This window comes from Oncorhynchus mykiss, chromosome 2 (genome assembly GCF_057628025.1).
Source record: "Oncorhynchus mykiss isolate SJ-2025 chromosome 2, ASM5762802v1, whole genome shotgun sequence".
In the NCBI taxonomy this organism is placed as follows: Eukaryota; Metazoa; Chordata; class Actinopteri; order Salmoniformes; family Salmonidae; genus Oncorhynchus; species Oncorhynchus mykiss.
In genome coordinates this window covers 71,072,303-71,094,483 of record NC_143023.1, presented here as the reverse complement: position 1 = coordinate 71,094,483, position 22,181 = coordinate 71,072,303, and the positions used below count along the sequence as shown (strand labels likewise).

General features: G+C 42.5%; 1 protein-coding gene across 1 annotated transcript in view; it reads right to left on the bottom strand.

Annotated features, from left to right (window-relative positions):
- LOC110495464 (multiple C2 and transmembrane domain-containing protein 2) overlaps positions 1 to 19,736 on the bottom strand; it is a 40,348-nt gene extending 20,612 nt beyond the window's left edge. Inside the window, exons 1-17 of the mRNA XM_021570741.3 lie at positions 19,540 to 19,736; positions 17,374 to 18,463; positions 15,143 to 15,202; positions 14,943 to 15,039; positions 11,903 to 12,045; positions 11,600 to 11,676; positions 11,408 to 11,519; positions 11,275 to 11,295; positions 8,576 to 8,776; positions 7,732 to 7,862; positions 7,319 to 7,505; positions 7,048 to 7,141; positions 6,833 to 6,935; positions 6,631 to 6,733; positions 6,406 to 6,507; positions 6,171 to 6,245; positions 5,707 to 5,826 (exon numbers count right to left, since the gene is read on the bottom strand). Of these exons, the coding sequence (XP_021426416.2) occupies positions 5,707 to 5,826; positions 6,171 to 6,245; positions 6,406 to 6,507; positions 6,631 to 6,733; positions 6,833 to 6,935; positions 7,048 to 7,141; positions 7,319 to 7,505; positions 7,732 to 7,862; positions 8,576 to 8,776; positions 11,275 to 11,295; positions 11,408 to 11,519; positions 11,600 to 11,676; positions 11,903 to 12,045; positions 14,943 to 15,039; positions 15,143 to 15,202; positions 17,374 to 18,420 (2,673 nt within the window). The 5' untranslated portion in view covers positions 18,421 to 18,463; positions 19,540 to 19,736. The remainder of the gene's footprint in view (positions 1 to 5,706; positions 5,827 to 6,170; positions 6,246 to 6,405; positions 6,508 to 6,630; positions 6,734 to 6,832; positions 6,936 to 7,047; positions 7,142 to 7,318; positions 7,506 to 7,731; positions 7,863 to 8,575; positions 8,777 to 11,274; positions 11,296 to 11,407; positions 11,520 to 11,599; positions 11,677 to 11,902; positions 12,046 to 14,942; positions 15,040 to 15,142; positions 15,203 to 17,373; positions 18,464 to 19,539) is intronic.
- Between the last annotated feature and the right edge of the window lie 2,445 nt (positions 19,737 to 22,181).

The following is a 22,181-nucleotide window of genomic DNA, read 5'->3' as shown; positions in this document are numbered from 1 at the left end:
CCTGGGGAGGTGTGTCCTCTGTGACTGGGAAGGTGGTGAGCGTGTTAGAGGCAGTCATTATGATACAGCACACACCACGGGGCCAAAGAGCTCTATTTTCATGTCATTCAACAAATGTAAACGCCTGGAGTTTGCTAAATGGCGTTGGCACTTGGATTGGAACTAGTGCTCTGGTAGGACGACATGAAAATAAAGCTCTTTGGCCATGAACAGCAGTGGTGCATTTTGCGTCGAAATAAAGTTGAATATGCAGAAAATAGCCCCATAATTACTGTAAAATATGGTGGTGGAGCTTTGATGTTTGCTTCCACTGGTCCTGAGGCCCTTTTTAAGGTCAACGACATCATGACCTTTACCCAGTACCAGGACATGTATGCCAAAAATATGGTTTCCTCTGCCAGGAGGCTGAAACTTGGCCGCAAGTAGATATTTCAGCAAGACAATAACCCCAAGCACACATCAAAATCCCCCCCAAAATGTTAATTGACCACAAAATTCAACATTTTGCAATGGCCATCTCAGTCTCCGGACTTCAACCCCATTGAAAACCTGTGGTTTGAATTAAACAGGGCTGTCCATAAGCAGAGACGAAGGATATCAAGGATCTGGAAAGATTCTGTATGGAGGAAGATCCCTCCCAATGTGTTCTCCAATCTGATAAAATATTTTAGGCTCAGGGTAGTCATCCTCGCGAGGTCAGGTGTTGAAAACAGCTAATAATTTTACCCCTATCTTTTTGAGAGAATACATTTCTCAGAGCATTTGTATTATTAAGTTTCTTGAGCATAGAGCATCAGTATTTGTATTTTATTTATTTTATACATTCTTTTTTTTGCTAAGGGTGCCAATAATTTTGGACCTGACTGTAAAACCGCTACAGACACACAGGCAAAGCACCACGGCAGATGCACCAACACAGAGGCCTGCAGTGTTAATCACAGCAACATCATCTGGCTTGTTTATCCTCTTTCATGCCACTTTGTCATATTTCAAAAAGTTTATGAAAATGAATATATTTCACAATACAAGCCAATGAATTATTAAAATAAACTTGCATATAACATTTATTATTTTGCAGGAAATCTGTTATTTTAGCGCTCTAATTGAAAGAGGACAACAGTCTGCCAGAGAAAGGCTCTCTGTACTATAAGAGGAAGCATCTCAAGGTTACGGTTACCAGCTAGCCCCAAGAGTTGTCAACTGACACACTGCTATCCACAATGGCGACTCAATAACAACAATACTGATTATTTTTTTTAAAAGAAGGCATCGCTTAATGTTTCCAGATACTAATATCCTATTCATTAATAATTAATACATCTCAGACTACTTTCTAAATCATGCACACACACATCACCATCAAGGGCTGTCTCCCTCTCCCTCCCTGCCACATTCCCACTGCAAACTCTGTGAGAACTCCCACAGCCATAGAGTTTAAGAGTGTAACCCCCCTGAGACTGCAAGAACCCACTCCTTTAAGGCCAGCCAGCCGAGCCACACACAGTCCTCCAACTTTTTCAACAGAAAGAAAGCAGATGCAGAGAAAGGAACGAGAGGAAGTTTCTCAGGCACTCACGCAGTTTGACTTTATACTCCTCTCACACTCTTCTGGTCATACATACTGCATTACTGCATTGCAGTAAACCAAAACGGGGCAGATCAGTGCTCACCAAACATGTCATTTTGGGGGACGGTGTTAAACAGAATAATTATAACAGCGCTAATTATGCCTTTGATCCTGGCCGTCCTGGTATTCTGGGTAATAGCCCCGGCCGGCGCGGAGGGGGGGTTGTGCAGCGACACCTCACAGGTGGTCCCCCGGGACCACTGGATCCAGATCTGACCCTGTCCTGCTCTCATCTGGGAGACAAGGAGTCTATCAGCCCAAAAAAGCAGCCTTGGCAGCTGCCAACTGTGTTTACAGCTGCACCGGATCAAACATTTATCAAATACCATCTTTAAATTCTGTGATGAGAGGCAATCAGCATTTCACAGGCTGTCAAATGATGTCTAAAACAGTTGCTACCTGGCAGTGTCAAAAAGAAAATGGTTCAAATAATCTCATACGGTATACAGGTTTCTTCCTAGTCAGAACTCCTGACAGACGAGACTAGCTCATATGTTAAAATATTAATTCTACCTAAATACTTCAAGCGCTCTAATGACAGCAAAGCTCAAAAATCAGCTTTCAAGTGTAAATGAACCCCTTTTCATTTTTATACTTACATCCATTTCATCTAAATCAAAATTGTTCTCAACTTTAAACTTCTGAAACAGATTAATATGGCCAGCTAATACATGCTCATTTAGTATGTTTGAGAAACTTCTATTCTGTTGATCCAGCGGATCCACAGAATGGAGGACTTCACTTTCACAGTATTTTCCCATGAAGGATTCTAGTTGGGAGCAGTAAGTGATCTCCCATCAGGCTCTCCACTACATAGTTCAGCAGTGCTATAGCTCCCTCTACAGGCACTGAAAATGTCTGCAGGAAAGAACTCTGGGTGACCCCTCTCTCTGCAGTTGCTGCTGATGTATAGCACATTCATCTAGCTCAGTGTTGGGGAGAAGCACATTTAAAAGGGAGTTATTTGATGAAGATTTTAGCTGTCACGCTCTCTCTCTCTCAGAAGAAGGGGACATGCCGTTGTCAAACTTTAGAAAAAGGCACTTCCTAAGCTCATTACTGTAGCATAAACAAGCACTGAAAAATATATACATTTCTTGTTTGCATTTTCGTTCACTGATGAGGTTTATGAGGCTTTTGCAGGAGAATTTTTTTTTTATGTGTGAGAAAGATTATTTTAACATGACCTAATTAGAAAGTCACCATTTTAAAACAAACCTATGGGTGGAAAATAACTTCCCTTACAAAGGAGACAACGCAATCAGAATCAGTAACCTCCAGCCTTGCAAAAAATGACAGTGCTGCAGAAGTTTGCATTCCTTCGAGGCTTCCTCTTCGCATTATATTACTCTATGGCAGTAGAACGCCTGATGAGCCATCAATCTTGATTTCCAAACAGAGTACTTTCTATACCCAATTTACTCAGAATACATACTTCTCTGATTGCCACAGGGAAAAGTTATGTGCCTGAGAAGTTTATAAAAAATTCTAACATTCTCCATACATCCCTCTGTTAACATAGACCAGACCTGATGCAGACCTACAGGGCAAAACATTGCCAATGCAGCTCATGGGAGATTAGATTGCAGTGAACTTTTTGTCAGACAAATCTCTCATACAAACTAAAAATACTTTACACATACCAAAAGGTATTTTATAACGCACACATGAAGATCCACATTCCCTGAAATGATTGCTTCATCTGAGCAGCAATGTATACTGCATGTTGTGAGCAGGTCAGAGCATTAGCCTATGGGACTTACAGCAGCTTGGTGGCTAAGGCTTCCTGGTAAGGCACTAGCGAATGATCCCACAGTCCTGGGATGAAACCACATCAGCGGTAATGCATTACAGGATGCATATGGAGTAAAACAGCAGGAATGGTCTAGCTGGCTGATAAATAATGTATTGTAATGTATATTAAAGGCTGAGCCAACACTGCAGCCGTTCCTAGCAGCATATTCTGAGAACCAGCAGAAGCAGAGGCAGAGTGCTGCTGTAGAAAAGAGCAGACAGTCTTCTAATTATGCACATCTAAGAGGCAAGCAGAGGCCATCTGTCAGTGTCTGAATCAGTTACCTTATTACCAGTGCCTAAAGATATAAATATAGGAGAGGGAGCTGCTTTCATTAAGGCACACGGTGGCATGCTGCTTCAGATGGCTCCAAACACAAACTTAATTGCAAATGAGGACTTGTTGTGAGGAGGAGTGGCCCTAGTGTGGCTGTGCTGTCGCTGACCCCGCAGAGGGCCAGGGCACTAGCATGTGTAGTGGTATGTCACAGGGCTTGTAATGGCTGTCAAGGCCCCTCGGCTGCCCTCTCGTCTCACATGGCAAGGATTTTGTCTGTCTGTGTTTTTACTCACGCCCAGGAGTTCTCTGACTGTCGATCCGAAGGCCATATTCCGGCTATGATTATTGCTGCTCATCATGCAGTGAGGTGTTGTGGATGAGATGCCTGATTAGAAATCAGAACTTTTCTCCGGTCTAACTCTATCTGCTGGTGAGTGGGTGATAAACACTACTTATTTATCAGCAGGCTGATTCACTCTCTCCTCAGGCAAGTCTCAGGCACCTTTGACACCAGCGCTTTGGGAAGCACACCTCATTCCAGAGGAAGCCATAGGGCTCAGTGGACTGCAGATAGCCAGACTGCTCTATTGCAGTGTCTGTCTCTAAATAGAACTGCCTGGGTACCAAACTGTCCATCTTCCTCCAATGAAGATAAGACAACACACAGAAAACATTTCCTTACTTTCAACAGGAGCACTATGCTCATACTAAATCAACAAAAGATCTATCTACTTACAGTATACATTTTTAGATATATTTACCCCACAGTAATAAAATAATGTACATATTTCTGGCAGAGGTATGCCAGAGTAATCCCTGTTTTTCCCTCCCCAGATCTCCTATTTGTGGGCTTGTCTTGAACAGCAGGTGTAGTAGAAGTGAAAAAGAAAGACTACCACACTCTGGTGGCCTGCACAGCATCTCATTTTAGATGGGGGCCAGGAGATGGCCCTATACCGCTGACCTGTCACCTGTCAGCCGGCCTACCCTGACTGCCTGTTCTCCTGCCCGCCCGCATGGCTGACTACCTGCTTTTCTCCCTCAAAGTCTCTGCCTATCTGCCTATGCACTTGCATACAATATACTCTACATTCCCGTCAGTCAGTATGTCTGTGTGTCTGTGTGTGTGTCTGTCTGTCTGTCTGTCTGTCTGTCTGTCTGTCTGTCTGTCTGTCTGTCTGTCTGTCTGTCTGTCTGTCTGTCTGTCTGTCTGTCTGTCTGTCTGTCTGTCTGTCTGTCTGTCTGTGTCCATACCTGTACCACAGGCTCTGATATGGTGAGCCAGGCCATTGCCTGAGGGGACATCCACCTGAGGATCAGTGAGCAGGGTTTAGAGAATACACCAGGTATGAAATGCACGTCGTCCCGAAACAGAACATAGAGAGGAATAAAGGCTGTGAAGAAAGGGATCTGTCTGTGACCGCTTCCTCACCCTGACTTGACGCTGCCAGGGCTTTATGGCAAGAGGATGCTCTTAATCATGACATTACATGTACTTTAAGGGGGATTCACGGGGTGAAATAAAGATTATTTCAGCTTAGGGCAATAGATCACAACGCCTCATTAAAACCTCTAAACAGAGACATTTATACAAGGTTCAAATCTCACAGGCCGACTGTCACTCCTCCTCCACACAGAAGAGCAGGGGGAATGCTTTACCAGGAAGTCAGATGACCAAACGGCCAGACCGAAGCCCTTCACATAAAGCCCTAGTGCCAGAAGAACACTGAAGGAAGACAAGTGGGGTTTGAATTAAAGGATAGAGCACAGCTTCTACTTTACTTTCAAATGCAAAATGAAGATGGGAGCTTCGATTCATTGGAAGTACGTGACTGAGAAACAGTAACAAGAATCTAGATATGTATACCTGATTTAACCATACTGTCCATTATCTATTTCACATAGAAGGAAAGGGTTCAAATGTTCTGCAGTGAAATAGGACAGAGACACCACTTGCACAGCCCAAGGCTTGGCGCTAGTTCATTAACATGGGGCAATGACTTACCAGGAAGGCTATTATACTCCGCTGCCTGCTCTCCCACTGAAAACAGCTTTTAATGTACTGTAACGTATGCAGCAGTGCCATGGTGATTTTCCGAACTCTGTAGATATTCTGGGCAAGGACCTAATGGGAGAATCAGATGGCAAATGGCAGTTAGCATGACTTGATTAAAGGCTTTATGTGTATGATTCATAAGCAGGTTTATTCAGGTTTACTCAAGGCCTTATTTGCTGCTGTGTGGCTTTACTAGTTTGATGTCTGGAGTTAATAAAGCCAATTAGTTTGACTATGACCAATCAAAGCTTCTATGCTGCTTGCCTGTGGCAGCTTTGTTTCTGTTACATGAGGGGCATGTTCCAGTACTCACACTTCACTCCTTCATCCAACAAATTGTGTCTACCATGCTTTATGTGTATAAATCATGAACCTTAGATTATATAGGCCTAAAATTCATTGCTAGAACAAACCTTTTTGGCAAATTTTGGGTTGTCCTCCAGGAATTTTTCCTCTATTGGTTTGAAGGTTCTTATGCCGGCTCTAACCTGAGAAAGATATTACAAATGATCAAAGACAAATCCAATCCAAAAGCAATGAGAAAGAAACTCAATGCAATTGGAAAACAGTATACAGTGAGTTGGGTATATGACTGGGTCATCTGTCAAAGAGCATTAGCTAGGCTAGAATCAGCCAGGGAGTTCTTACTGGGTTATAGTGGACCTCCATCACCAGTGAGATGGTCCCTTTGGCCGGACCCCCCCAGTTCGCTTTCTTTAACCCCCGGGTGACCTGCTGTCCATTCTGAACCTGTAGCGGTGGAAAATGCATTACAATCAATAGCACCTCTCTGACCCATGACATGTTTTACGACTTGTCAATGTCAATGAATAAACTATAAGCCCCTTATAAATCCAAAGATCCCCAACTTACTGTGAGTAATGGAATGGCCACTCTGCCCAGAAGGTCTGGGGCTTTGTCTCCGTCTTCACCAAAGACCGTCAGCTCCAAAACATCATGGATGTCCTTTATTGGGCTGCCAACAGATAACCAGTTAGTCCGAATCCGAAGGAATACATTCACTTGCATCAATGTATGCAAAGTACACTAAAAGACCAAGTAAAAACACATGTACAATGTAAAGACTTTTTTCCACTCAGGGCTGAGTGTTTTGTAGATGGTGTGAGTCTGTAGCCTGCTGTTCCCCAGCTCCAGTACACAGAATGGATCACTTTTCCCTGCAAAGAAAGAAGAAAGCTGTGTTAAAATGTGTTTGCAATTGTAGATTAACTTAGCCATGTAACTTAACCAGTTAAAACGGTAATGACTAAAAGTGGAGTGATACATCACCATTGAGATCAGTTGATGTGAGATCTGTGGCACTGACAACCTTGACTTGAAGGAAGCCAACCTCCCTCAAACTTTTGTGCGAGTTCTTCAAACTCTGCAAAAATAAAATGATACAAACCAGTCTTACTTAAATGTATTAACGCAAGCTAGTATTCCTAGAGAGCTTTTGAAATGTACTTACTAATCTACTGGTAGCACTTATATTAATTCAACCATGTAAAATATCAAAAGTGGCATGAATAAATAGTAATATGTCACTAAACATGCTAACATATTTCTCTAGGATTTGGTCCCTCTCGTCTGGCTGTTCCAGGGGAGTTTTGTTGAATTCGTTGATGGACACCCCACAGCAGGGGTTGAGGGTGGCCAGGAACACCAGCCTGCCCTTGTCTTCGTCCAGGACATGAGTGTAGAGCTGCTGAGTGGCTACTGGCAGCCTGGACAGGTCCACCTCAAACCTAGATAACGATGGGATCAGTCTTCAATATCACTACTTAATAAGAATCAAATTAAAATCAAATCTAATGTATTTATAAAGCCCTTTTAACATCAGCAGATGAGACAAAGTGCTTATACAGAAACCCAGCCCAAAACCCCAAACAGCAAGCAATGCATATGTCTATTTCAAAGAACAGCAGTCGTACCACAAACACAACACTCAGAATCAAGCAAATCAATACTCACATTCCCCAGGATTCCTCGCTCTTCCTGCCTCTCTTCGCAAACACCTCCACCTGCAGTGGCTCCAGACAGTCCTCATACTTGTTGAAGTCAAACCTCTCCCTCCACTGAGGGTTGGCTTGAACGCACAGGTTCTGGGGGAGAGAGAAAGAGCAGAGTGCTGATACAGTACTGTAGCGTAGGTGGTCACTGGCACAATCACACACAGAGCCTGGTGTGGAGCAGTGTCAGGTTTAATGCAGTGTCACAGTGAGCAGAGACTACATGACAGGTGGATTAAGTCTTCATTCAGTGCTACCAGGAAGGGGCGGGGGAGAGGAGAGGAGGGTTTTTTGTGTGAGCGCACCTCAGCCTCCTCTCTGGGATCGTAAACACTGACAGCATCCAATTAGAATTAGCTTTGTTCAACAAACAAGCTGAAACGAAACCAGAGGTTTACAGAGAAATGACATGAAAACACAAGACGGGCGCACTGCGGAATCATCAGGGGGGAGGCCAACAAGTAGAGGTAGATGAGCAGGGCATGCTGGGTATGCAAATCAAGTAAAGCATAGTGAAGCCCTCCACCTGAAGGAGAGCATAGAAGGGAGATTGTACAGTGGCAGAGAGGCCCAGTCTAATGAGCTGCTCTGCCATGCCCCAGTGAGCCAAGGTGGAGGTGAGCCACTGACAGGCCCCTGCTGAGAGAAAGGGAGGGAGAGAAGGAGAGAGAGGGAGAGACAGAGAATGAGAGAAAGTGGGGGGTGAAATGCCAGTGGAGAGCATATGCAAAAGGGTAGGGGAAGAGAAAAGAGGAATGGAGGAGGCAAAAAAACCCAAGGAGAAATAGATTAGGAAAGAAGCTCACCTTGCTCTTGTACTTCTGCTCTCCCAGTCTGTAGCGCACATAGATGTCCCCCTGGACATTTTCAGGCATGTCCTGTCCCTCTACCAGGGTGATACCAAACACTCCACTCCACAGCTGGCTGTTCTTGGTGGCCTCAGCCGAGCGCTGGATCTGGGCTTTATCTTGGGGCTGGGTTTGGTTCCCCTTTTGGTTCTGGACTCCCTAAGAGACACAAACATGGACACACAGCTGCATTAGGACACCCTCCATGACAAAACACTCTGAGTGGCTACCCCACTTCATTCACCTGCCCCTCAAATCTGGCACCTCATTACATATATGGATTGCATGAAAGTACTGTAGGACTCCGCTAGGCTCCAGACCCTCTCTGTTTGAGAACATTAGCCCATCTCCAGTGACAGCAGCAGAGCCACACCAGTGAGGAGAGGTGCAGTTCCTGGAGAGAGGGAATGTCAGTGAGCAGAGCACAGCAGCCAGATGTCCCTGGCTGTGACAGTCCCACTCATCACAGACCCAGAGACAGAGTGGGGGGAGGCAGGACACTTGGCATACTGCACAGGAGACAGCAGGCAGCAGTGAGTAATGATGCAATCCAACCACACAACCCTCTCATCAGCAAATTATGCATGGGTGTACATACAGTCTGGGAATGATATACACAGCATTGTACACATTGGTCTATTCTTCACTGAATCCCAAACCAAAATGTTGACTGTCTTCAGTGATATCTCTTATCTCAATTGTCCAATCAAATTTCTAAAATAAACTATTAGGGTGTTAAATGTCCAGGATGTCAAAACACTGAGACATCAAGGACAGCCCCTCCCAAATGATCCAACGGTCCTGCCGTGGCACAGCGGGAAACAGAGGAGGAGAAACAGGCCTTGATATGTGTCCCTGTGTTAAAGTTCCCTTGAGCCTGTGCAGTGATAGGCCGTCTCTTTCAAAACAAACAGCAGAGAGAGAGAGAGGTTGTGTGGGCTGACTAATTAAAGAGCAGGGCTATAATCTGCTCTGGCCTCTTTGATACTCTGTCTCCCTCTGCTGCCTTGGCCGGCACAGCTTCAAACGGCTCCCCTGCCACCCAGTCCCTCCCATCTCCTCTCCCCTTCTCTCCAGGGTCACCGCCCACACCGCAGCCCAGGGCCCAGGCTGCTGGGGATCAGAGCCTGTACGCCGGTCTCAGGGACCTGCATTAACATGGAATACCACGGCACAGCGCTGCTCGGCCCTATAAATACCCCTGCTCTGCTCTCTACAGAGGAGGAATACAGAGGAGTGGAGGGGCGACATAAAGTAGGGCCTGGCCAAGTCATCCCAAGTGTTTATCTTGGACAGAGTTCTATCTCAGCGGCCAATAAAACAATTCCACTTAACTGTAAGTGGCCCCTAAAGAGAGTCTATTCCTGGGCCTAAAAGGGGTATGCGATTGCTTCCATATGGTGGGACAGCATGGGGACGAGCAGGATGAGCTCAAACCTAGGTCCATTTGGCTGGTACCTCGGCTCTGTCCATCCACAGCTGTGATATTACATCCTAACATCTGGGTTATTGCCCGCTATGCCTGGGAATTATCAACCTCGCGAATCTTCGGCATCCCACACTGGCAATGTGCCTCGAACATCAGAGCTCCCCCCCACCCCTCCTCCTACACGGCCTCCTCCAGACAGAAACACTATCAAGCAAAGCACAGAAACAGAGTTTTACTGGGGCAGTTGCCATTCACTGTCTCTGTGGTAGTTGTCTCTGTGGTAGTGTTGAGAGTGAACAGGAGTGGGGAGTAGCAGTGGGAGATGAAGAATGACTAGCTTAGTGCTCAGTCCCGGCCATCAGATAGGTGTCAAATGGAACAGTAATTTAGAGAAATATCATCTTTGCTAAAAATATGGGTTCAAACATCACATTAACATTGTCATACGGCCACGGAAATGTCTTGGTACCGCCATCTGCCTCTGCCAAATGACAGGGTACATTTGCACCACGATTTGATGAACATTTTCACGTTGTCTTTCTATCTGCCCATTTATCCATCTGCAGAGCATACAGTGACTATGTGAATTGTGCTTTATTTCTTACCTGTTTAACATCAAACTCAGATTCAGAGAGAGATTAAACAGTGGCAGATGAAGTGACTGGATAGGTGTGAGAATAAACCCACAAGCACCATCATGAGAAGAGCACCGGTCCAAAACACATCAACACTAACTGCATCCAATTTCAGCCTTCATCACAATGCTTCAAATGAGAGAGCTGTATTAAGGGCTGTATATTAAACCCAATAAAGGCTCTACTCCAAACTGTGCCTAGTCAACATGTAAATATGCATGGTTTAGTCTGACACTTGAAAATACAACTTGTCATTATGAAACCATGTGTACAAAATACATTATTTAAGGTTGAAAATGCATGCACAAAAAACAAAATCCTGGGTCTATACTTCGCTCTTTGTTATGATAGTCATGTATAATACAGTGATCTACTGCCCCCTGCTGCTGGATATCAGGCACAATCTCAGCCACATTTGGATTTCTCTGACTAAAGTAATGGTTGTACTGTTAGTAAGTCTAGTACTGTATGTCTATTCTAGCAATAGACATTGGCATATACTGACATTGAACAGATTTTAGAATAAAATGCACACAACTAAATTATGCAAGTAGAAAGGAGACCAGTGGAAAATAGAACATTCTAGATCCTACCCTCTTTTTCTGGTGCCATTTCTGTTAACGAGAAGAAGAAAACAAATCAGGAACATTTGAAAATATAGTGATTGAAAATATTGACATTGAAAATTAGGGATGTAACATTAGACTCAAATCAAATCAGGCTTACACGTTTTTTGATAGTAGCGTCTCTAAAAGTGAGGCATGTGTCCATGACGATGACCCCCATGTCATCCTCCAGACTGTTGGGGTCCTCCAGACTCAACACCATCTCACCGGTCCTGGACAAAGAGAGACAGAGACGTACTGCAGTTTACTAGATAATACACTGAGTGATTAGCAGAGCATGTGTATTACTCACTTGTCTAATTCAAGGTTTTTGATGACAATCGTGCTGGAACCCATGAAGTCATCAGTGGTTAGGTCCTTATCGTAGACCTGCAACAGTTAGAAACACCATATTCAATATAAAAACTGTATGTCAATCAGGTTTGGCACAATGAACTGTTATTGCATGTCAGTTGTGTATCCTTTGCAGGCCATAGCTATGACATGATTAGAGTGTCAATCTGTCACTTTTATGACAATATAAGTCCATTGCCGTTCATTTGTAGGTGTTACTTAGACAAACTAAGTCAAAACAACAGATCAACGTGACACTCACCCTCACGTCAACAACCTGCTCTCGATCCTGCAGGGGGAAGGAGAAGGACTCGCTCCATTTTGGATTTAGGTTCTTATACACAACTTTGCTTTTGTAAATCGTCTTCCCTTCCAGTTTGAACTTGACATAAGGATCACTTGTACCTAGAGATTCAAAAACAAAACGGAATGTTCAGAAAATTGCAGATAAAAGCAATATCAGATTATCAACACAATCAATCATGATATGAGACAAATTCGTACTTGCAAAGGGGTGTCATTTATACAACAATTGTATTAAAAAATAAACGTACAAAATGTAATATATATGACAGGAAACCAGTCAGATCCGCACCAATTAGAACACACAGAGACTGAGATATGCAGGGATGAGGTACACCGCACATGTATTTATGAAAACAGAGGGATGTATCTGTTTATTTGTGAAAGAGAAGAAACTCTCGCCAGCATGAAGCAACCAGCAAATAAAGTCCTGAAACCAGGAGCAACCAGTGTTAATCTCACAAGCCTGTTAAGTAAGTCGGCCTGGTGGTGGGGTGGGGGGACGGGGCGTCTTTGTCTCAGCCATGGTATGAAGATTGCCTGAAAAATGAAAGCCAGTCCCATGCCTTCATTTGTATGGAGAAATGAAAGGGTGCTTGAGAGAACCTGCAGGGAGGCTTGAATCACATGACAAAGGCCCTGTGGGGATGGGCTGTCAGGCCTGTCAGCTCCCCACTCCAAATGAACATCTCCCAAAGGCAGGCAGGACCCACAGCAGCTCCGCCCTGCCAGTCTGACAGGAAAACCTCCAGGCAACTTGACAGGAGGAGAATGTGGCAGCCAGTGAGGAGAAAAGCTCTGGCGTGACAGAATGGTGACCATTGAAATTAACCGCGAAAAAAGGGGAGAACAAAAAAAGAGAAGTGGGGGCTGGTGGCGAGGGTCCTTTCAGAATATGTAATGACAGTGGATGGTGTTGGTGGGTCTCAGGCACTAAACAGTGGAGAGGCAAGGGGCGTGTGGGTATTGCATCATCATCATGGTGCCATCCTGTCAGGAAAAGTAAGGTCTCAACTAGCAGGGAGCTGTGGCCCGAGACGACAAGGTTAGTGAAGCCACGGCGACAGTTGCATAAGAAACCTTAGCACAAGCTGAGGGTTACATAGAGAAAATAATATAGCCTACATATGGCAGCAGCGGTCAGCCAGGCAAAGAGGTGGAACTTAAGATTGCAGACAAAAAACATGTTTGATTGAATTTCAGCCAAAAACCTCCAACCGATATGTTCATAAAATAAAATAAACAAAATGTTCCAGAGATGTTTGGTTTTCAATAGCAGCGGAGAAATGAATAAAGTCCATGTTGTGTCTTTCAAACAGCAATTCAGTTTATGGACAGTTGAGGTCGCTGCTTCCCCAAACCAATTGCATTGCATCCCAACAAGCCCACAATGACAGTGGGCAGATGACTGAGGAATTGAACAATTGAGGTATGCATATGAGAAATATTTTAGTTGTATTTTGAAGGGGAGACTACATCATATTCAGTAAATATTAAATATAACAATCAATAATTTTGGGATACAAACCCCAAGCAGTCAGCAGTATTCCACAAGCCTTCGGTATCTTATCTGCTGTATATAATGGAATGCCATGCACTGGGTGTACAAAACATTAGGAACACCGTTGCACCCCCTTTTGCTCTCAGAACAGCCTCAGCACAAGGTGTTGAAAGCGTTCCACAGGGATGCTGACCCATGTTGACTCCAATGCTTCCCACAGTTGTATCAAGTTGGTTACACTGATTGAAGTGGATTTAACAAGTGACATCAATAAGGGATCATAGCTTTCACCTGGATTCACCTGGTCAGTCTATGTCATGGAAAGAGCAGGTGATCCTAATGTTTTTTATAAACTGGGTGGTTCGAGCCCTGAATGCTGATTGGCAGACAGCCATGGTATATCCGGCGGGTAGCCTAGTGGTTAGAGTGTTGGACTAGTAACTGAAAGGATGCAAGATTGAATCCCGAGATGACAAGGTAAAAATATGTTGTTCTACCGATGAACAAGGCAGTTAACTCACTGTTCCTAGGCCGTCATTGAAAATAAGAATTTGTACTTAACTGACTTGCCTAGTTAAATAAAGGTTAAAAAAAATATGTAATCAGACCGCATACCATGGGTATGACAAAACATGTATTTTTACTGCTCTAAGTAAGTTGGTAACCAGTTTATAATAGCAATAAGGCACCTCAGAGGTTTGTGGTATTTGGCCAATATACCACGGCTAAGGGCTGTGTCCAGGCACTCCACGATGCGTGGTGCCTAAGAACAGCCCTTAGCCGTGGTATATTGGCCATATATCACACCCCCTCGTACATTATTGCTTAAGTATACTCAGTTTATGACATGCCAACATATCAACATCTACTGTCCTATACAGACCAAAATAATAAGTATGACATAAGTTAACATAAACATTTACAACCATTGTGATTTAAGACTAGGGATTTCCTTCAATGTGTTCAGAACACTACGAATTACAGCAGAGGTCCAAACTTCCTAGGATGTATTTTAGCAAACCTCCAGCAGGTGGCAGCTTGTCATTTGTGGCGGGAAAATGTTATTTAACAGCAACAGTGAAACATTGCATGGACTCTCCAACTGACAAAAACATGTTGCATCTAAATTTGCATTGGTTATGAAAACCATACCACATAATTTGTTTCTCCACACATGTTGTTAAGGGAAGGCTCCTGGGTGTGTTTTGGCGTCAGATTCTGGTCTGACTGGAATCACTGTCAAAAATACATTCCACACAGTTAGGGGCCCTTTGTAATGTATGTGCTTCAACTAAAAAATACTTTCTTGATGACATGTTCAAAATCAAGATCAACAAAGTAAATATGATGAATTGCTTTGTCATCATCCTACTCACGGCATAAGGGACACCTTCTCAAGTTGAAAGTATGCGTCTATCAATATACCCAGCATGCCTCAGACTTTACATTCATCCATATGTAGACCTCCAAAAGTACCAGGTTATTTTCGTCCACTTACCATTGCGGTCTCTGATGACCAGGTTCCTGCCCTCCTTCAGGTTGACGGTGAGGAGGTACTTCTGGATAGGACCAGGTGGGCCCCTTGCTGCCACAGCCTGTCAAGGAAAGGAATCACATTAATATGATGCTTTATAGTCTAAAATCTTAGTGTTGTCCATTATCATTGACAAGGTCAGGACATCCAAGTCCAGTACTCACATTGTTGCCTGCTTGACCCTGCAAGGGTTGGGCATAGAAGTCATTGTGCTCATTGGGTAACTAAGGGAGAGAAAAAAATGTAAGCTTATCAAAAAGACATCTACAAAGAATGGAACAAATGTAGACGTTATCATGTTCAGTCACGTTGTTTACCACTTTTTAACCTCAGGTACTATAATTGTACCGGCAACCAGTAAGGCAGGTTTGTAGCCTCAACAATGTCTGGCCTTGTAATAAGACAGATCTACATTTAATACAATGGAAGGGACTTCAGGTCGGCATAAGAGCTACTAAAATAAGGTTTCTTCTGCTCAGCATATACATTATATGAGTATAGGGATTGCTATCTGCAATGGGATTTCTGACAAAGAACCACTGAAGCGTTGTCTTAAAGATAGAATGTTATTTTAAACAGTAACAAAGCGGCCAACCGCCTCTGTTTCGTAACCACTCTATGGATACAAGGACTGACCGTCCATGAAATCAAAATGATCGTTTTAAGCATGTTTTTAAGCTACTGTATACAGTGTTTAATCGAGTACTCAAACGGAAGTCAGAACTCGATCTTTAACCAGAGATTCATTTTTTTCTAATACTGTAAAACTGTCTGATTTATTTCATAACTCTGGTCAAAATTGAAAACAGGGCGACAGGTAGCCTAGCGGTTAAGAGCGTTGGACCAGCTCAAGCTCTCCTATCACAGCACAACTAACTCCATGAGTAGGGCCCTGTGTTTTGGTTAATTTTGCATGACCTGGATTTTCGTCGTTATTTAAAGCTTTTCATCAAACTGTCCGATTTCCTTTTCATGTCAGATGGTCCAGCGCCATCATCATTTTGGGTTGAATTCTCATTTCTGGAAATGGCTAAAAATAAAGGTTCAAATCCAGATTGTTTGACATGATTAACCAAAACACATGTCCCTATCCATGAGAAATCATATGCTTATCACACACAAAGAAACTGGAACTGAATATCCAGCAACTTCGCACAGCCATTGAAGAGGAGTGGGACAACATTCCACAGGCCACAATCAACAGTCTAATCAACTCTATGCGAAGGAGATGTGTCGAGCTGCATGAGGCAAATGGTGACCAGATACTGACTGGTTTTCTGATCCACGCCCATCTGTGACCAACAGATTCCTATCTGTATTCCCAGTCATGTGAAATCCATATATTAGGGCCTAATGAATGTATTTCAATTGACTGATTTCCTTAATATTAACTGTAACTCAGTCAAATCTTTGACATTGTTGCATGTTGCGTTTATATTTTTGTTCAGTATATATGGGGCAATTTGATTTCAGTTGACATTTAATTACCTAACTTACCTTTACATAGTCCTTTTGATTCCTAACATAAGCAAGCACCACTTCTGATGTAGCTGCCTTTTTGAAGATTGTGTTCAAAGATTTGATATTATGGTTTCAATAAATGAATCTTAAATGGCAATATTTTTTTCATCGATATTATATATAAATATATATATATTTAGCAATTAGGATGTGTTATCTGTAATGGTTATGATCAATTAGGCATTGTTCCGTACTGTTGGCATATAGATAAATGCAACAACAGAAATCCAGTGCGGGCCGTTTTCTAATTATTATATATATTTTTTCATTCGAGTACTCTAAAACAAATCCTGCAAGTACTAAGATAATCAAAACATTTCAAATGCCCAGTCCTCTCACATTTACATTGTTTACAAACATTGAGAGTAAAACAACTTCATATTTTGGGTTCTGTTGAGTTATGATAGTTGAACTAAGCTCATAAGGAATTCCTAAGTTATAATTCTTCAAAATTCAATGGGTATATATCATTAATTTAGTCCAAAAATGGATGTAGCAATTAGGGTTTCACAATCCACGACTTTAAAGTATATCTATTGTAGCTGATCTGGAGACTGATCATAGAAAACTTCTAGGCATAGAGTCAGCATAACAGCTCAAGGGTGTGAAAACCCAGACCACAGTATTTGAATATGAAAAAAGAGCTTGCAAATGCTAATAAGACCCCAGTGAAAATGCACTGCTTTAACACACTGTACTGTGTCTTGGTCACTAAACTATCCTCCTGTATTACTGTCACATAGAAATATGTATTTTCTATCAAAACATGTGTGAAATCTGTCAGTCCGCATTTAGACTTTACACTGTATGCAGTAGGTCTATATCTATATCTGTGGAGGGTATTGTAAAGTACAAGGTTAGTATGGTATCTGACCTCAATGTCTTCCTGGGGCTCCCTGCAGAAGATGTCTCTGATGTTTGTCGAGAGGGAGGGCTCCCTCATATCCAGGTCCTCAGAGTCAGTGGGCCAGAACGAGTAGGCTTGTTCCTCGAACGGGGTTCCACACACAGAACCGTCCCCACTGTCTGCAGGGGTGCCCATCCTGTCTGGGGTGCCCATTCTGTCTGCCCTGTCCACTGGCAGAGACCATCTATCTGGAGAGATGTTCAGTCTGTCAAGTGGATTTGTAGGAACAGACCATCTAACTTCTGCTGGTTGTTTCCCTCGCTCCCTGGAAGCAGCCAGTCTCTCTGTAACCAGGTTTGTTTGGTCTGAGACAGAAGAGGCAGATCTTTCAGCAGATGCACTCACTTTGTCGCTAAAAGTGACCACTCTGCCTTTAGAGAAGAACAATCTTTCTGTAGAAATATTCATTCTCTCTACTGAAGCAGCCAATCTTGGTGTGGGCACAGGAATATGTGGAGAATTTGATCTCGGGGTAGGTGGCTTTCCTCTGTCCACTGCTGAAGAAGAAGAAGCATAAGAAGTAGATCTCTCTGCAGGTGTGTTCTGTTTGTCTAATGGTGTGTGGATTCCACCCATAAAGGTTGCCATGTCCTCCTCTTCAGATTCTTCATTGAGAGTTTGTGTCTCCACCGGTGCAATCATTTTAGATCCAGATACATTCATGTTATCTATGAAAGTCAAATCATACACAGTCTTTCTACCTGAGGGGCCTGCATCAGTTGCAGTCAGCCTGTCAGTGGATAGAGGGACTGAGTTAACAGAGGTATTATCACCGGAGCCTGAAGAGCTGTCAAAGAAGATGGCGTCTGGGGCTGTGCAGAAGGCACTGTCTGTGGGAGAGGGTTCAGCCTGAACAAACCTCAGGTCCGGCACTGATATACTGCGCCTGTATTGCAGGGGCTTGGGCTTCTTCTTCTCCAGTTTCCCAGGGGTCTTCTTCTTCTTTATGTTGTTGAACTGGGTCTTGGTCTTCTCACGCAGGTTCTCCCACACAGTCTTCTTCTTTGGGTCCATGCTGAGTGGTGCAGGCAGCAGACCACACCTTTTCACACAGAGACTGCAACAACAAGATGAAGTAGTATCAGCATTATTGTTTAAGTAGTACTGTCTACTGAACTCTTACAAAAAAAAGCTTCAGGCCTGACAAACATGATTGCACAATGGTTTTGGTTCTCATCATAGGAGTGGCATTCAGGGACGCTTTTGGGCGCAAACTCTGAATCTATATTGGCACAATGCCCTGAGTGATACTGTAATGATATAATGACACTTGCCAAGCTTTTGGTACACAAATCACATTGTTATTCAATTTACTGTAGGAACTGCCGTTTACTCGTATCCGTTCACTATTCACTCCTACTGATGACATGGGGTTAAAAAAAGCCCATCGAGCCAAAAAGATACATCTATACAAAGATACAATATTAGCTGTAGCATCTTGTTACGGTAGAGAGAAAGATATCACAGCTTATATGATGAGTTTGTATAGATAATACAAGGCCCAGTGCAGTCAAAAACATGATTTTCCTGTATTTTATATACATTTCCACACTATGATGTTGGAATAATTTAACCAGGTAGGCCAGTTGAGAACAAGTTCTCATGTACAACTGCGACCTGGCCAAGATAAAGCAAAGCAGTGCGACAAAAACAACAACACAGAGTTACACATGAACAAACGTACGGAATAATACTGTGAAATGTTGAACATTATGATAATTTAAGTGTGAGAGTGGTTTCTTCTTGCTTGAGAAATTGCTCTTTGCTAAGAAACTATTTGTTTCTTTTTCACAATTTTCAACGAAAACAATCACAGTAAGGTATTTAAGTTGTTACCCATAAATTTGATATTGAGATTAAAACAGCTGCATTGGACCTTTAAGATGCAGAAATCCAATGTCAATAAGAGACATCCAAATAGGCCATTTATAATCTGACCTCATCCCTCTCCTCTCCCCCTCTCAAAAACAAATGTTCTTTACCTGGGCCTAGGCTATATCACCACAATCTACGAGAGGCCCACATCAGACATAGAAAACTAAAATCATCATTCTATAAAGATTGGTTAACAAACTATCATAAAATAACAGCCTCAGAATTTGGATAATGAAATATGATGAAACAGCCACATACTTTCTTAGACAGTTACAACGCTGCTCCACAACCTTACAAAGAGGAAATAGAAATATGTTCCAAGTCCGTTGTCTCAGGAAATTTCCAGAGAGCTAGTCAGTGGACTGCCCTCAGACAATAGTATGGTGAAAATGAGGAAGTCCCTTTCAAATGAACTTATAAATACATGCTCTTGCTTCTAGATAGGTTTGATGATTGGGTGGAGAGCAACAGCAGGGAAAAAACAGGCCACACCAGTCCCACCAGGTGAGTTTCATGACATAGTGATATTTTCTGTCCACTAATAGCAGGTTGAAGTCGTGGATTATAGCACAATGTATACCTTTACTGTACTTAGCATATTATTTTGAAAAGTCAGGGAAATCCTCAAGTTATGGAAGTGCTTCATAAGAAAGGAACAGAGTAGGTAACTGTGATAATTCTCCCAAAAAACACTAACTAGCTGCTGACAGACGGGAAAGCCTTGCTTGTTCAGATTGTTGGTTTGTTTGTTTGTTTGTTTACATTGTGTTTGTTTTATCATGAATAGTCATATTTTCAAGTTTGCTGTTGTTCATAAGTATTACAAGAAACAACGTGCATATTTATTTTATTAGTCAAACAATCCCAGATGATGGATTCTGAGTCATGGAGTCTAAGGCATAGTAAAGAATGTAGGCTGTGTTAACTCATTACTGATCTCCAGCTCTTACATCCAATCACTGCATCACTTGTCTGTAGAGAACATAGCCAGGCTGCGTTTCTTTAATTAATCTCTAGTTATTTACAGTGCGACATGGTTTAGCCTAAGCTCATCAAAAGTGAGCATTTATGTTTGCTGAGAATCAACAATAGCTTTCTGTCCACACATGGAGGCTAATACAACAGGCCTAGCAATGTTCACACACTGATTTTCTATGCAGAACAGAGGTGACTCTGTGACAACAGACGCGTTGGGATTCTGGACCAAGCCTTGTTCAATGTTTGCTAATGTCTTAAAGAGCTCAGGCACACATGAAAGAAGCCCCAACTTGGCAACCAGTTAAAAGGGAGGAGTGGGGACCCAGAGAGGGCAAGCCCCTGTGGCAGGTGGCCTGTCGCCCTCCTTCTCAAACAGTCCAAAACCCTGCAAGGTTACTTTACACATGCACACTGGACTAATTCCAGCACCATGCACAGCTGGCCCATAATACTGAACCCCCAAAAACATGTCCTCAAAGCACATGCAAGCTGTTAGCTACAGATTTGTAATGGGCTAATGCAATTTTCCATTACCCGTTACAGGATAGGTTATTTTTGCGGAGCACAGAGAAATTTCGGCCAACATGTTCGTTCTCGATTCGGCCAAACATCTAAAATTGTTTTAAGATGGTCATACAATGGATCATTTAGCTGTTTGATTTTGAATTTTAGGACCCCTTTAGGTATATTTTTTGTAAATAGAAAATGTATATAATAAAATATTGAATTTGGCCTTTACTACTATAGCCCATAAAAACACATTGAATTACACATTCATAAATGGCAAAAAAAAACAGTCAAATAACCTATCATAAGGAATAAGGTTTTGAAGTGTCTGTCCTATATCCTAAGACTCATGTTAAAAGGAACCACCAGCTTTCATATGTTCTCATGTTCTGAGCAAGGAACTTAAACGTTAGCTGTTTTACATGGCACATATTGCACTTTTACTTTCTTCTCCAACACTTTGTTTTTGCATTATTTAAACCAAATTAATGTTTCATTATTTATTTGAGGCTAAATTGATTTGATTGATGTATTATATTAAGTTAAAATAAAACTGTTAATTCAGTATTGTTGTAATTGTCATTATTACAAATGAATAAATACATGTAAAAAAAAAAAATGTCAGATTAATCGGTATCGGCTTTTTTGGGTCCTCCAATAATCGGTATCGCTATCGGCGTTGAAAAATCAACGGACATTTTAGATGTTTTGCCGAATCGAGAACAAAGATAATATTGGCAAGTTAATGTTGGTCTCTGTGTTACACCAAAAGTACATATCCTGTAACGGGTAATGAAGAATCGCATTTGTAGACCCTAGCCTGTGATCATGACTCTCAGTTCCCTTACATTACGCATAAGAGTCATTGAACGAAGGCATCTTATGTACAGGGGAGTTTTGTTAAGAGGCCACACGCTCGGTCTAAACATTAACATTAACATTATTGCTTGCGGTACGGTTTTGGAAGCAGAAGGACCTTGTCTTTTATCAGCAAGAAACATACAAATTAAAATAGATGTTAAACTGATACACACCTTTATGAGGTTAAGGTTAGTGTTCCCACATGGCCAGATCTCCATGTTGCAGCGCGTGTTTACGGAAGACAGAGGGACCACCTGTGCTAATTAGCTATCTGGCATGCTCCGAACACCTGTGTGTAACAGAAGAAGGCCGCCAGAAACATGTTGTCACTGAAAAATACTGTAGGCTGCAACTGTGATAAAGCTAGTTAAAACTGTGTATTTTGCGTTTGTGAAATTATTTTGATGTTATATGAAAGTAAAGGGCTTTATGTTTCTAGAACCGTTTCGCAATTGAGAATCCATTCACATTTAGATGGAGAATTTGGCTGCAAGAGCCAGTCTGCCTCTGAAAATAACATAATATCCTTGTACCTTCAGGAATAAGGGTACAGT